At 41.9% G+C, this 13,236-nt stretch overlaps 1 protein-coding gene across 1 annotated transcript in view; it reads right to left on the bottom strand.

The window, feature by feature from the left end:
- LOC143037891 (uncharacterized) overlaps positions 1–13,236 on the bottom strand; it is a 166,111-nt gene that overhangs the window by 70,571 nt on the left and 82,304 nt on the right. Inside the window, exon 4 of the mRNA XM_076206526.1 lies at positions 12,946–13,072. Within this exon, the coding sequence (XP_076062641.1) occupies positions 12,946–13,072 (127 nt within the window). The remainder of the gene's footprint in view (positions 1–12,945; positions 13,073–13,236) is intronic.

The raw sequence follows: 13,236 nt of genomic DNA, 5'->3' as shown, positions 1-13,236 counted from the left end.
AACTCTTCCCTCCACTTCAAGACTAGGGGTCACTTCGATGCAGCCCCACTGAAATGTGGCACCGTTGCACAAGGTCTAATACATTTGGTCATGAAAGTAAAAGGCTTCATTTCCTCTCCCAAGAGGTCGGAGAGTCACCCAGAGTCCTTAAGTGAAAGTTCCGGGTAGGTCTCGTCCCGACGACTCGCTCACAGCGACGACGACGACGATGGCAACAAAATTACCACTTCCCCACACGCTTCGCCACACCCAATATTTTCAATAACGACTTTGAGAACGAAAACTACAACAATAACTACACACGTAGGCGCTGTAGGTTCCGATACTGGGTTTGTCGTGAAGACGAATTTTATTCATATTTCCACGGATTATCGGAAGACATTGACGATAGGGATCCAATAATGTGTTCGAACGTTCTGACGTCACAATTGCGAAGCGTTAGAAATATTTATAGAAAAATCACATATCGAAAGGTTACTGTATTTCATGATTATTAGTACAGAAATAAATTGCTAAGAAACCGTACACTGTTTCGACAGTTTTCAGTATTTCTTTCTACTCGAACGTGAAGACTTTTAGACTCCCTCTCTACTTCTTCTAGTATGGCCAAATGATCAAACCAACGAACTGTTTCGCTGTTAATCAATCCAGTATCAGAAGACCAATTTTTAATACACCCTTTCTGCATATGTTTTCATTCAATTAATTTTTTTTATCTGCCTTTCAATTCAGAATTCATTCCAACAAAAAACATTTATGGCAACTTTTCTCGTTAGCAAAAGCTATGGACCCAACCAACCTCAATGTCCAAGAGAAATTTGACTGCCTCAATTATGGAAGTGATATATTGACAATTCCACATATTCACTTGGGTACGAACCAGAGTACACACATCAATTTCAAAATCCTAAAATAAATAAACCCGCTTTTAAATATTCTATTGGAACTATGAGCATTTATGTTCTCGTCCTCTCTCTCTCTCTCTCTCTCTCTCTCTCTCTCTCTCTCTCTCTCTCTCTCTCTCTCTCTCTCTCTCTCTGTGTGTTTATGGGGGAGGTGTCATGACATGGTGAAAGAGCTTTAAGCGAATATGTACTGAAGCAGACACGAACAGAGCAAACAGAAAAAAAAACTTGTACAAGTATGTCTACTGCCGTGGATATCTTAACTGGCGCCTATAACTGGCAGCCAAAGTATGAAACTTCTGTTCGTAATCTCTAATTCTTCTTCCTTCGTTCGTTAACAATTCTTTGTTACGGAAAGAAAAAACGTCACGGTTACACAACAAATCCGATGGACTGACATGGGAAGAAGCTTAAAAAAGGACAATTATAGAAGAGACCTGAAAAAGAACAGCTTTCCCCCACAGAGTGGTGGATGTGTGGAACAAATTGGATGAAGGGACAGTGTGTACAAAAACAATACAAGGGATTTAAGAACAAACTGGATATGGAGAGATACAAAGACGGGACACAACGAGCTTAGCTCCCCTTCCCGTAAGATACAACCAGGTAAACACACACACACACACACACACACACACACACACACACACACACACACACACACACACACACACAGGGAGAGAGAGAGAGAGAGAGAGAGAGAGAGAGAGAGAGAGAGAGAGAGAGAGAGAGAGAGAGAGAGAGAGAGAGAGAGAGAGAGAGAGAGAGAGAGAGAGAGAGAGAGAGAGAGAGAGAGAGAGAGAGAGAGAAAGAGAGAGAGAGAGAGGAGGGAGGGAGAGGGAGAGAGGGAGAGTAGGCCTTGCGTGGGTAAATGGAAGGCGATGCAACTTTAAGATAATGGCTAATAACACAGCCGCTATCCAACAATCCTATCTCCCGTCGTCTCTGACACTACTTCCCTCCACTCCTCGTCTCCTCCTCCTCCTCCCCCTCCTCCCCTTCTCCTCTGTGTCTTCTTGTTTATCCCGAAAGTTAGCCTCTTCAGACCCCCAAAAAATATCCACTTTACTCCCACAACGTCTCGTATTACTTTGACAAGTTCTTTTCAGCAATGTAAAGAACTTCGCAATTCCTCTTCATCTTCTTTTCTTGCCCCCATCAACGACAACTTTTCTTCCATCGTGAGGCTGTCAGCGGACTTGTTCTTTTAACGAATTGCGAGGGCAATGACGACATTTCCGTTGTTTTCTAGTACTTGTCTGCCAGTTTTCAGTTATGATCGACTGACTGGGACAGTTTGGGCATGGGGGAAAGTTACTGGTAGCTGTGATCTAAACTCTTGTTCGTTAGCCGGGGAGGAAAGTTCAGGAAGGGGCAAGAAAAATGGGAACAAGTGTGGTTTGCCAAAACACATTGACCAAAGACTTGTTATCATTAAACTTTAGCAAATTGACACTTGCTCCTCCTCTCTCCCAAGTCTGCTAAGTGTTGAAATTACGAACAAGTCTTGCCAAATATTTTTTTTCTGGAACATGAGAACTCGTATAATAACTAAATACGCAGACGTCAGGTGCAGCAGATATTCATCAAATGCGGCTTGCGCTGTGTGGTAATTCGTACTTTTTATTTATCTTTTTTAAATAATATATTAGACTAGTGTGAATGTTTTTAATTATCCCGTGTTTGTGTGTGATTTTTCCCTAGGTCACATTCTTATCCGATAAACAATGTCAATGACCGCTATTCAAAACATTATAAAATGTTTACTGCACAACCTCTTCAAAATGTCCACGATACCAAATAAGTTGTCTGACGTCTAGCTGGTATTAAATATGTTACAGTTGATCATATCTATATGGTTAGAAAAACGTGTTACTGATAAAAACACAGAACTTAAATTGTTGCATTTCTTGTCCTCAATGAAGTCGAGAAATTGACCAAAGTAGTGTTGCTGCCTGGCTTACAACTCTTTCAAATTTAGATTAAAAGACATTCTTTATTTTTAAACAGATTTGGAAACTGTGACTCAATATCTTAGTTCAATCACATTTGTTTCTATTTTATATTCGTATGAGCAAAATGAATAAAAGGAAACGTCATAGATAATGTCTTCAATTTTGATGACAACGTCGACTGATAAATGACGTTTTGGAATCAGTCTTTTAAGAAGATCTCTATCCACATGTCGTCGATGATTGGTTTCAAATTCCAGCTGGTGGTTGTCGATATTGAGACAGAATTTCTATCATAAAAGCTTAAAGACGTCTTATTTCTTCCGTTACTTTTGATGATTTAAGAAAATTATTAGAATTTCGTCTTTACTGCTAGATCGAAAATGTATTGACTAAAGCATTCAAGTGAAAAAGAAAATATAATTATTTCATCGAGAAGGAGCGAAAAAATATGATCACAAATTATATTAGGGTTTTGTGGAAATAAACGTTACTTGAAAATTCATAAAATATGTTTATGGATATATACATCCTCCATCAGCTTGAATGGTCGTTACATTATGATCATATATCAGTCGTTATATCACGACACTATCACCTCCATTCAAGTAAGTGGCTGACCATTCTTCTGTGTACATTTGTTGAGGTTGGATGTGTGACTGAAGTAAACGTATTACCCACTGCTAACTAGTTAGATTTTTACTATTTTTAATTATATATGCTTTCATTATAAAAATAATTACTAAATTTGCATGTACGTTCTCCTCCTCCCCCGTTCTGATAACACAGAAAGCATCCTACGTTTCTTCTCAGAAAGATCTACGAGAGGGTCTAAGAACCATTGCCAACTACTGAAACTCTGGGGCTTTGGGTTTCCAATCAGTGATACTCGGTGCAACATTTATTATCCATAAAGAATCCTTTCTGTATATTTTTCTTCTGATTGTGATCATAACACTTCTGCTTATTCTCTGAACTGTTTCAACGCCATTCGAACGCTCCACGAATACCATGTGTTAAGAATGAGGGGAAAACAATTCGTGAACCTAGACACAAATCAATGTATGCAATATATATATATATATATATTTATATATATATATATATATATATTTATATATATATATATTTATATATATATATACTCAAGGAACTCGAGGAAGCATACATGCAGACATTGTTCCTCGACTTTGATGCCTTAGAATTAAAGTGAATTGTGGTTGATAAATATAAAACTGTTCACTGGGAGCCATTCATTGTTGTACAAATACTTTGCCTCGTTGCAAACTACCAATTGTACTATCATGGCGGAGGTGGGTTCAACCCAAAATTTCATGTGTAACTCGAGCATACCAACATAAGAAAAAGGCGCTTAACCTATATCTCTCTTGATAGCTCAATTGGCTAAGTCACTGTCACTTGTTACGTGCTAGCGGAGGTTCGACTCCTTAGCTGTATCACGTATCAATTTCTGCATGTACGCCTCCTCGAGTTCCTCGACGTTGATGGCTTAGAATTAAACTGAATTGTGGTTGATAAACTATACATACATATCACGAAGAACCCACAGTCGGAATAAAAGGAAACTTTAGAAGAATGTGTAACTTCTGTCGATCTTACAAGGACACAGTTAGAAGTTTTGGGGCTTGGCCTTAACTTCGCACTCACACCAGAGAAACACCATGTGTTAGACTATTTAGTATCACAATAATAATTATGATAAAGATTTTACTTGCCTCAAAGTTTTTTTTTTTTTTTGCTTAATGGTATTTCTGGGTGCTTTAACAGAGATTGTGGCTTACCAAAAGACATCGGGTTGCACTGTCACCTTTGAAGGAGTTAGATAACATCATTATTACCAAAGCAGACAAAGGAGGCCAAGTTGTCATTTTGGAACTTTCAGATTATGTTAAGAAGGCCTATGATTTGTTAGATGACTCAGAAACTTACGAAAAGATTAGCAAAAAACCCCTTAAGACCTCAGCCGCTGAATTCAACAAACAAGTTCGCAAGATTTCAGTGGATATTTGCATTAACAATCTGAAGGTCACAAACCCCAAGCTCCCCTACTTTTATGGTCTTCCGAAGGTTCATAAAGCAGACATTCCATTGAGGCCCATTATTTCCAATCGAGGCTCCTGTACAAGTAAACTTTCTAAATGGCTCTCAGACCTTTTGTCACCTTTTGTTGGCCAATTTTCCAACTCTCACATTAAAAACTCCTCAGATTTCATTTCCAAAATTAAGAATGTTAATATACAGGATGCCAAGTTACTCAGTCTTGACATAACCTCTCTCTTTACTAACATTAATGTTGATGATGTTCTTTCATTTTTAGAAACCAGACTGCAACCGTTCCAGGACAATTTCCCCCTTCCAGTCAACAAAATCATTGATCTAGTTCGCCTTTGTGTTTCCTCCAATGTCTTTTCTTTCCAGGACCAATTTTTTAGACAGAAATTCGGTTGCAGCATGGGTTCTAATTTATCTCCTGTTTTGGCTAACTTGTACATGGAGTACTTTGAGTGCACTCTGTTACCCACCATCAAACCACCTGAGATGATTTGGTTCCGTTACGTTGATGACATTTCCTCAGCGTGGGAGGATAAGTGGGGTGCGTTCGAGGTATTTCTGGACAAGTTAAACCATTTATCCCCAAACATCAAATTCAAGACAGGATGGGAAGAATGTCATCAGATCCCTTTCCTTGACATTTTAATTAGAAGGATTGATGGAGAATTATTTTTTACAGTTTATAGAAAACCCACCCACTCAGGTAGCTATCTCCACTTTTTTAGCAACCATCCCGACAAAGTCAAGAAGAGTGTTGCCTCCGGCCTTTTCTTGAGAGCTTTTAGGATTTGTAGTCCTAGATTCTTGGACCGGGAGATTGACCTCATCAAAAGGCAACTTTTGAAATTGGTATACCCGTCCTGGTTCTTGGATCAAGCCCTCAGCAAGGCTAGAGCCAGCCACCTTAAAAATTCAGTTCCCACCACACAACCCTCTTTCAAAGATGTTTTAAAAATCCCATATTGTAATTCCATCAGTTCTTCTTTTAAATTAATTCCCAACAAGTGTCTCACAGTTGCCTACCATTATCCTAACACGGTTTACAAACAAATTGTTAATGTTGATCAAAGGTTGAAGGGAAATGAGTCCCCAGGAGTGTATAACCTTCCTTGTAAAGATTGTGATTTAATGTACCTTGGTCAGACCGGAAGGGATCTTAACACCAGGTTAATGGAGCACATTAGGTATGCCCAAGAAAAATCCGCGGTGTTCCAACACGTTAGTACCAAAAACCACAGTCTTGACTGGGACAAGGCCAAAATTTGTTCAAGTCCAACTGTAGTTTTAGAAGAAAAATTGTTGAATCAGCCTTAATCGAAAAATGTCCGAATTTGAATATCTCCAAAGGTCAATGGTCCCCGGACATAATCTCACGGCTAGCTGTGAGCCGCTTGGTTAAGAATTATCACCCTCCTGACCCTGCTTCCCGCCCGTTTCACCCATGATCTCACACCTCCACCCACACATCCCCTCACCTCTGACTCCGCCCTGCGTGACGGGTCGTCCTGTTTTAACTCTGCGTGTTCCCCTTCTACTCATATCTCATTGTACTTATGTCTCTGCAAATTCTTGTAATCTGTACTTTCCTGAAGAGGGCTATAGCTATTAGCCGAAATATAGAAGTTACACATTCTTCTAAAGTTTCCTTTTATTCCGACTGTGGGTTCTTCGTGATTGTTATTTACAAATGTGCTACAACATTTTGTCTTAGTGATACACACACACACACACACACACACACACACACACACACACACACATTATATATATATATATATATATATATACATATATATTTATATATACAAATATACAAATATATACATACATATATACATACATATATATATACATAAATATACACATATTCACATAAATATATACACATATACATAAATATATACACATATACATAAATATATACACATATATACACATATATACATAAATATATACACATATATACACATATATACATAAATATATACACATATATACATAAATATATACACATATATACATAAATATATACGCATATATACATAAATATATACACATATATACATATATATATATATATATATATATACATATATACATATATATATATACATATATACATACATGCACGTACAGTACATGGTTATATACACATATACATTTATATAAATACATGTGCATACATTCATACAAATTCAATATTACACCGTCGTGTTTAATTCACTGCCTATTTCGAATCCTGAATCGAATGCATACGGAGAACTCTGTGCACAACATGGAAGGAATCGGACAAATGGATTCGATTCGGAACGCAAACCTCAATTCCCGAATGTGACATCTAATACATCGTCTATCAGGACAGTTCTCTCTCTCTCCGCTTCCCCCTCCTGTTCTGTCTGTCGCTTCCAATGCCTTTAGCTGTCTTCTGTGTCTGTATGCCTCTGTGGGCGTTTCTGTCTGTATGTCTGCGTGTGTACTCGCGTGTTTCATAAAATGGAAATCACTGGGTATGATATGGGAATCGTATTACTATCAGCCAATAGTTTATTTCGTGTTCTGCGTATTTGAATCCAAGACCAACGGTCGGGGGGTAAATTCACATTCATATATCTTCAGCCACTTTCCTTTATTTTTCGTATATCGACGTATACAATTCAAGTGTTATCAGTAAGCAGTTGATCATACTCTTAATACTGCAGAAATCATGATGGATCTTATTACTTCCTGGGGCTCTTGAACTGATTTACGGAAATAACTTAGAATAAAACTAAAAGAAACGAGTAAAAACCGCCAAGAAAAAAATACTATCGACATGTCGCTTGAAAAAGTGGCTGGGAGATGAAGCCAGCTAAACCTATCGGGTTTCCTGGACTGGGTCTTAAGCCTTCTTGAGAAACCAGTGAATGAAATTTATTTTAAAGATAAAAAATATGACTGACTGACTGACACACACACACACACACACACACACACACACACACACACACACACACACACACACACACACGTCCTTATACTCAATTCGTTGAGCAGAGTTGAGTACTAAATGAAAAATATTAAAATATAAGTGAACGATCCTATAAAAAAGACGACTAAATTGAGCAAAAATAAACTGGAATAAGGTGAATCAAAACAAGAAAGTAGCACAATAGGGGGCACGAGAGGTATTCGTGTGGGTCTGTGGTGTAGAGTAGGTTGATGTTGATACGTGTTCTGCTATGTGGGAACATGTTGCGTGACGTAAAAGTATTTGACGCAATGCAGGTACGTGAGGTATGTTAGGCAAGTGCGCAATTCCATGCACTGTGGTGAGGTACTAGTGCTTTGGAATGTAACGCCACGTAATAAGACTTAATAAATATAACTTGCGTGTGTATGTACAGAACGCGACCGCCTGTGTTTGTGTGTGTGTGTACATGTTTATACAGGAATATTTAATTGAATATAGTCTACGGACAAACACTCTCTCGTTTCACTCCGTCGTCTCTGGAATCTGAGAACCTCTTGGAAATTCAGTTTGTAAACTTAGCAAAGTCCACCTTCTTGACAGGCAATTCGGGAAGCCAAAGTCAAATAAAATTAAATGTGTTCTTAAGTATTAACATGGCTTTAGTCTACGCTTAAACGGCTGCATGTTGTATAATTTTTATAATTCATTCCATTTAAGTATTTTCACGTAATCACAGATTTGTGTCAAGGGTGATTAAGAAAAGTAAATGAAAAAAATCATAAATATATAAATGAAAGTCTGGACCTGGCCAAGGTCATGCGAACAGCAAGTAACGATCTTCTGGAAGGGAGGCGTTCTCGCTCCAAACTCTCACAGCCTATCACAACGAGGGAGAGAGATGACGTCAGGGGCAACTCCTAACCCAACCAGCCAACAGAATCGCTCCACTGGCGTGACGTAAGCCACCGATGCCCAATGAGAAGCCAGCACGACCGTGACGTCAAGAGGGAGTGCCTGGCGGGCAATGGCGGGAAAAGGGAAAACAAAGGCGATGACGAAGGGAACGCTGGCAAGGATCCAAGAAATACGACGAAGCTGAAGACTTTTCATAGAGAAAAATCTATTTCTTTTCTGGCACGAGTCGTCACATGGAGCTCCAAGCCGGCGTTATGGTGAAAAATACAATAGGATAAACACTTCTCGGGACAAGAGGGTGGCAATATCGACAGAAACCGTTGAACCCATCTCCCCCACCTCAGCCTACTATGCACTCTCGCCCTCTTTTCACGCATAGAGGGTCTGCATTCCCGTCAATGCAACTTGAAAATCTCACGTCAGCCTCTACCCCCACCCCAACCCAAGTCGTCCCCCAAGAGGCATTACGACAAATTGTTGTTTCAACATCTTCGTATCTGCAGAAGGAACCGACAGGTTTGGTAATCTGTTTCAGGATTATACGACAGCTCAATGTAAGAGGGAAACAGAGGTCAAGAAAGTGGGAGGGATCAAGGAGAAAAAGAGGAGGGAGACAAGAGGAGGGATAAGGAGAAATGAAAAGAGGAGGAAGGGGACGAAGAGAGGGATAAGGAGAAAGGAAAAGAGGAGGAGTAGGAGGGGAAGGAGGGGCAAGAGAGGAGGAACATGTGTACGAGACAAGAAACGAACACAAGGAATGTAGGTTAAGAACCGTGAAAGTGGAGGTGGAAGGATACACAGCAGTAAGGAGCGGGGAGAAGGGGAGCAAGAAGAATTAAAAGTGTGACAAGTAGAACAAAGAGGGTGGGTGGGGAGAGAGAAAAAGAAAGAAACGACATCGAGATTGAGCAAACATGCAAGAAAAAAGAGGAGGAGAAGAAAGCGGGAGTGACTGGCAGCAACTGACGATACAGTGGAAGGAGGAAGAGGAAAAGTAAGTAAAGGAAGTAAAAGAGGAGGAGGGGAGAGGAGGAGACGCGAGGAGTGGGGAGAGGAGGAGACGTGAGGAGTGGAGAGAGTAGGGGAATGACGAATGGGGAGAGGAGGGGAATGAGGAACGGGGAGGAGGGGAATGAGGAATGGGGAGGAGGGGAAAGCAGAGATAAAAGAATGTAGACAAAAGGAAGGAAGGAAGGAAGGAAGGAAGGAGGGCAAGAGGCGAGGTCATGTGAGGTGATGTCATGTGGAGGGATGCGACAGAGAGGGAGGGAGGGAGGGAGAGAGTACAAGCTGTCTGAATGGCACAGGACACGTCATGGGGAAGTCCTTTGCAAGGATCAGGAAGAGGAAGAGAAGAGGGAGGAGAAGGATGGGAGGAGGAAGATGAAGCGGAGGAAGAAGAGGGGAGGAAGAAAAGGGAGATGAAGAGGAGGGGGAGGAAGAAGAGGGGGAAGAAGATGGGGAGAAAGAGGTAGGGGAAGAAGAGGGCGAGGAAGAAGTTGGGGAAGAAGAAGAGAAAGATGAAGCGGAGGAGGGAGATGAGGCGGGGGAGGCGGAAGAGGAAGAGTAGGAAGATAGGGCGGAGGGGGAAGAGGGGGAAGATGAAAGGGAATTGGTAGAAGAGAGGGCGGAGGAGGACGAAGAAGAGGTGGAGGGAGAAAAGGAGGAGGAAGAGGAAGAGGAGGAGGAAGAGGAAGATGAAGATGAGGAGGAAGAAGAAGATGAGGAGGAAGAAGATGAGGAAAAGGAAGAAGATAAGGAGGAGGAGGAGGAGGAAGAAGATGAGGAGGAAGAGGAAGAAGAGGAGGAAGAAGAGGAAGAGGAAGAAGAGGAGGAAGAAGAGGAGGACGAAGAGGAGGACGAAGAGGAGGAAGAAGAGGAGGAGGACGAAGAGGAGGAAGAAGAGGAGGAGAAGGAAGAGGAGGAAAAAGAGAATGAGGAAAAAGAGAATGAGAAGAAAGAGGAGGAAAAAGAGGAGGAGAAGAAAGAAGAGGAGGTGGAATAGATAGAACCTTTCATGATGAGGAAGGGAAATGAAAAAAAAAAGTAGAGAAGACAAAAGTGGGAGAAGGGAAGGGGAGAGGAGGGGAGAGGAAGGGAGGGGAGAGAAGAGGGAGGAAAGAGGAGAGAAGAGGGAGAGGAGAGGGAGAAAAGAGGGGGACAGGAGGAAAGAGGAGAGGAGAGGAGAGGAGAGGAGAGGAGAGGAGGAGAGGAGGGGAGGAGAGGAGAGGAGGGGGAGGAGAGGAGAGGAGGGGGAGGAGAGGAGAGGAGAGGAGGGGGAGGAGAGGAGGGGGAGGAGAGGAGAGGAGGGGGAGGAGAGGAGGGGGAGGAGAGGAAAGAGGAGAGGAGAGGAGAGGAAGGGAGAAAATGGGAGAGTAGGGTAGAGGAATCGTCTTCCATTATAATGATATTATATATCAAATCTCTGCCTCGTCTCCTCCTCCTCCTCAGCAATTTTTCCTCGCCTCAGGCCCCATCTTGCGAACTTCCCTCGCGTCCCGTGACTCACTCTGTCATTCAAATTCCATCACTTGACATCCGACCTAACAACAGTGCCACCCCCCTTCCTCCTCCTCCCCTCCCCCCATCTCCCTCCCCGTCCCCCTCCCTCTCAAGACTCGGTATCATGAACATATTTCATAGTCAAGCGTGTACACTTTTCGTATATGTGTACACACAAGCTCGTACAAATGCGCACATGCACATAATGACACACACACACACACACACACACACACACACACACACACACACACACACACACACACACAGTAGGTAATGTTCCCGGCTGCCACTACGGAGGTCCGGGTTCGAATCCCGCCCAGGCCTGAAACTATTTCAGTATCGCTGCGCTGCGAGTCATTACTCCAATTATCGTGGGCGGGGAGTTGGGTGTGTGCGTGCGTGTAAGTTCATTGCATTACCCATAGATCGGTCATATATGAGCTTTAAGCTCTCTTCCGGGAGGGAAATAGCAGTCGATCACGATTCCAACACGTGATCCAAGAACATAGTGAATCACACACATACTTCCTCAGTATCAAACCCACAGTCCTGCCTTATCATCATCATCATCTGTCAGTTTGATATTAACCGGTGGCCCAGATGACATCCCCAATGCGACCAACACCCACTTGTGTAAACGCCAGCCAACAAAATTCCCCGTGGTCGATTTCCAAGCAGGCCAGCGAGCAAAAACTAGGTCACTCCACTCTCGTCTCTTCCTCCCTCTCTCCTCCTCCCTCCCAATAGGCCGATTGGAATGTGAATGACATGTATCTCGTGCCATTAGCCCCGGTCACGCCAACCCCCTATTGGCAAAGATGAGGCACTCTTCTATAGGAAAACATGAGGACAATTTCGTCCCAGGATTGAGGAACCTTGATGAAAGGAGTCTTCTCCTAAAGGGTTCCGATATCAAATGGACTGTGAAATGGTATCAGAAACCATTGTGTAAATTAGGCATAAGCACACATGAATGATCAATTATGTTGATGAATCTACACCTCATCCACGTTACCCAGTTCTCGTTACCAATGCGCAAACACGAACACAAACAATCGTGAATAATCAGAACTCAAGTACACACAGGAACTGCTCACACCATTAATTAAGGACAACTATAATTAGGAAATTACGAATATCTAGAGCTAGAATTTCCGAAAATCTAGAAAACTACGGGTACTAGAAGCGCTTTCTAATAGCCTATCATGGAGAACCATCTGTTTATCCTAGGATATATATGGTGAGATTATCAATGACATCAAGGCCTACACCAATAACAATAACAACAAACAACAACAGTAATGATAGAAAATATAGTCACGAGAAAGTATATATTCTTTCCTATACTCTTTCTTATATTCCTTTGAGACACATCCAATGTAAATTGAACTTTCAAAATACTCTGTCCAGTCTAGCGCTAGAGGATTCCATTCACATTACAAATACCCCTGAGACAGACTCAATATTGATATAACCATCTCAGACAACCTCGCTAAAAAAAAAAAAAAAAAATCTCCAGCAGTCAATCTCGGTTTTGAGATCCACGCTAAATCAAGCCTATTTCATTCAGGTCAACGCTGCTCCTGAGGTTTCACGGGAGTAAGGGCGTCCCCTGAGGGGGGTTGGGGTTGGAGGACGAACTCACCTCGAGTCCGTGGGACTTGGCCAGATCCTCGAACTCCTTCTCGTTCTGTTGGTGGTGGGTCTTGTCCACGAAGAAGATTCCCGTCGCGTAGCGGCCTTCTGCAGGAAGATCGACATCTTGTTCTTCCCTGAAAAGACGAAAAAAGGTCGTGATGAATATGTGCAGCGGCGTGACGTAACAGGGTGTGAGGTCATAGTGTGTGACGTCATATGGTGTGTTACGTCATAAGATGTGATGTCACAGTGTGTGTGACGTGGGTTGGTGTCTGAATTCGGTGGACTGGGAGCGTGT

The sequence above is a fragment of the Oratosquilla oratoria genome, chromosome 23, assembly GCF_046742065.1.
Source record: "Oratosquilla oratoria isolate Oo_2021 chromosome 23, ASM4674206v1, whole genome shotgun sequence".
NCBI lineage: Eukaryota > Metazoa > Arthropoda > Malacostraca > Stomatopoda > Squillidae > Oratosquilla > Oratosquilla oratoria.
The sequence above is the reverse complement of the archived record's forward strand: the minus strand, read 5'-3'. Positions and strand labels throughout refer to the sequence as shown.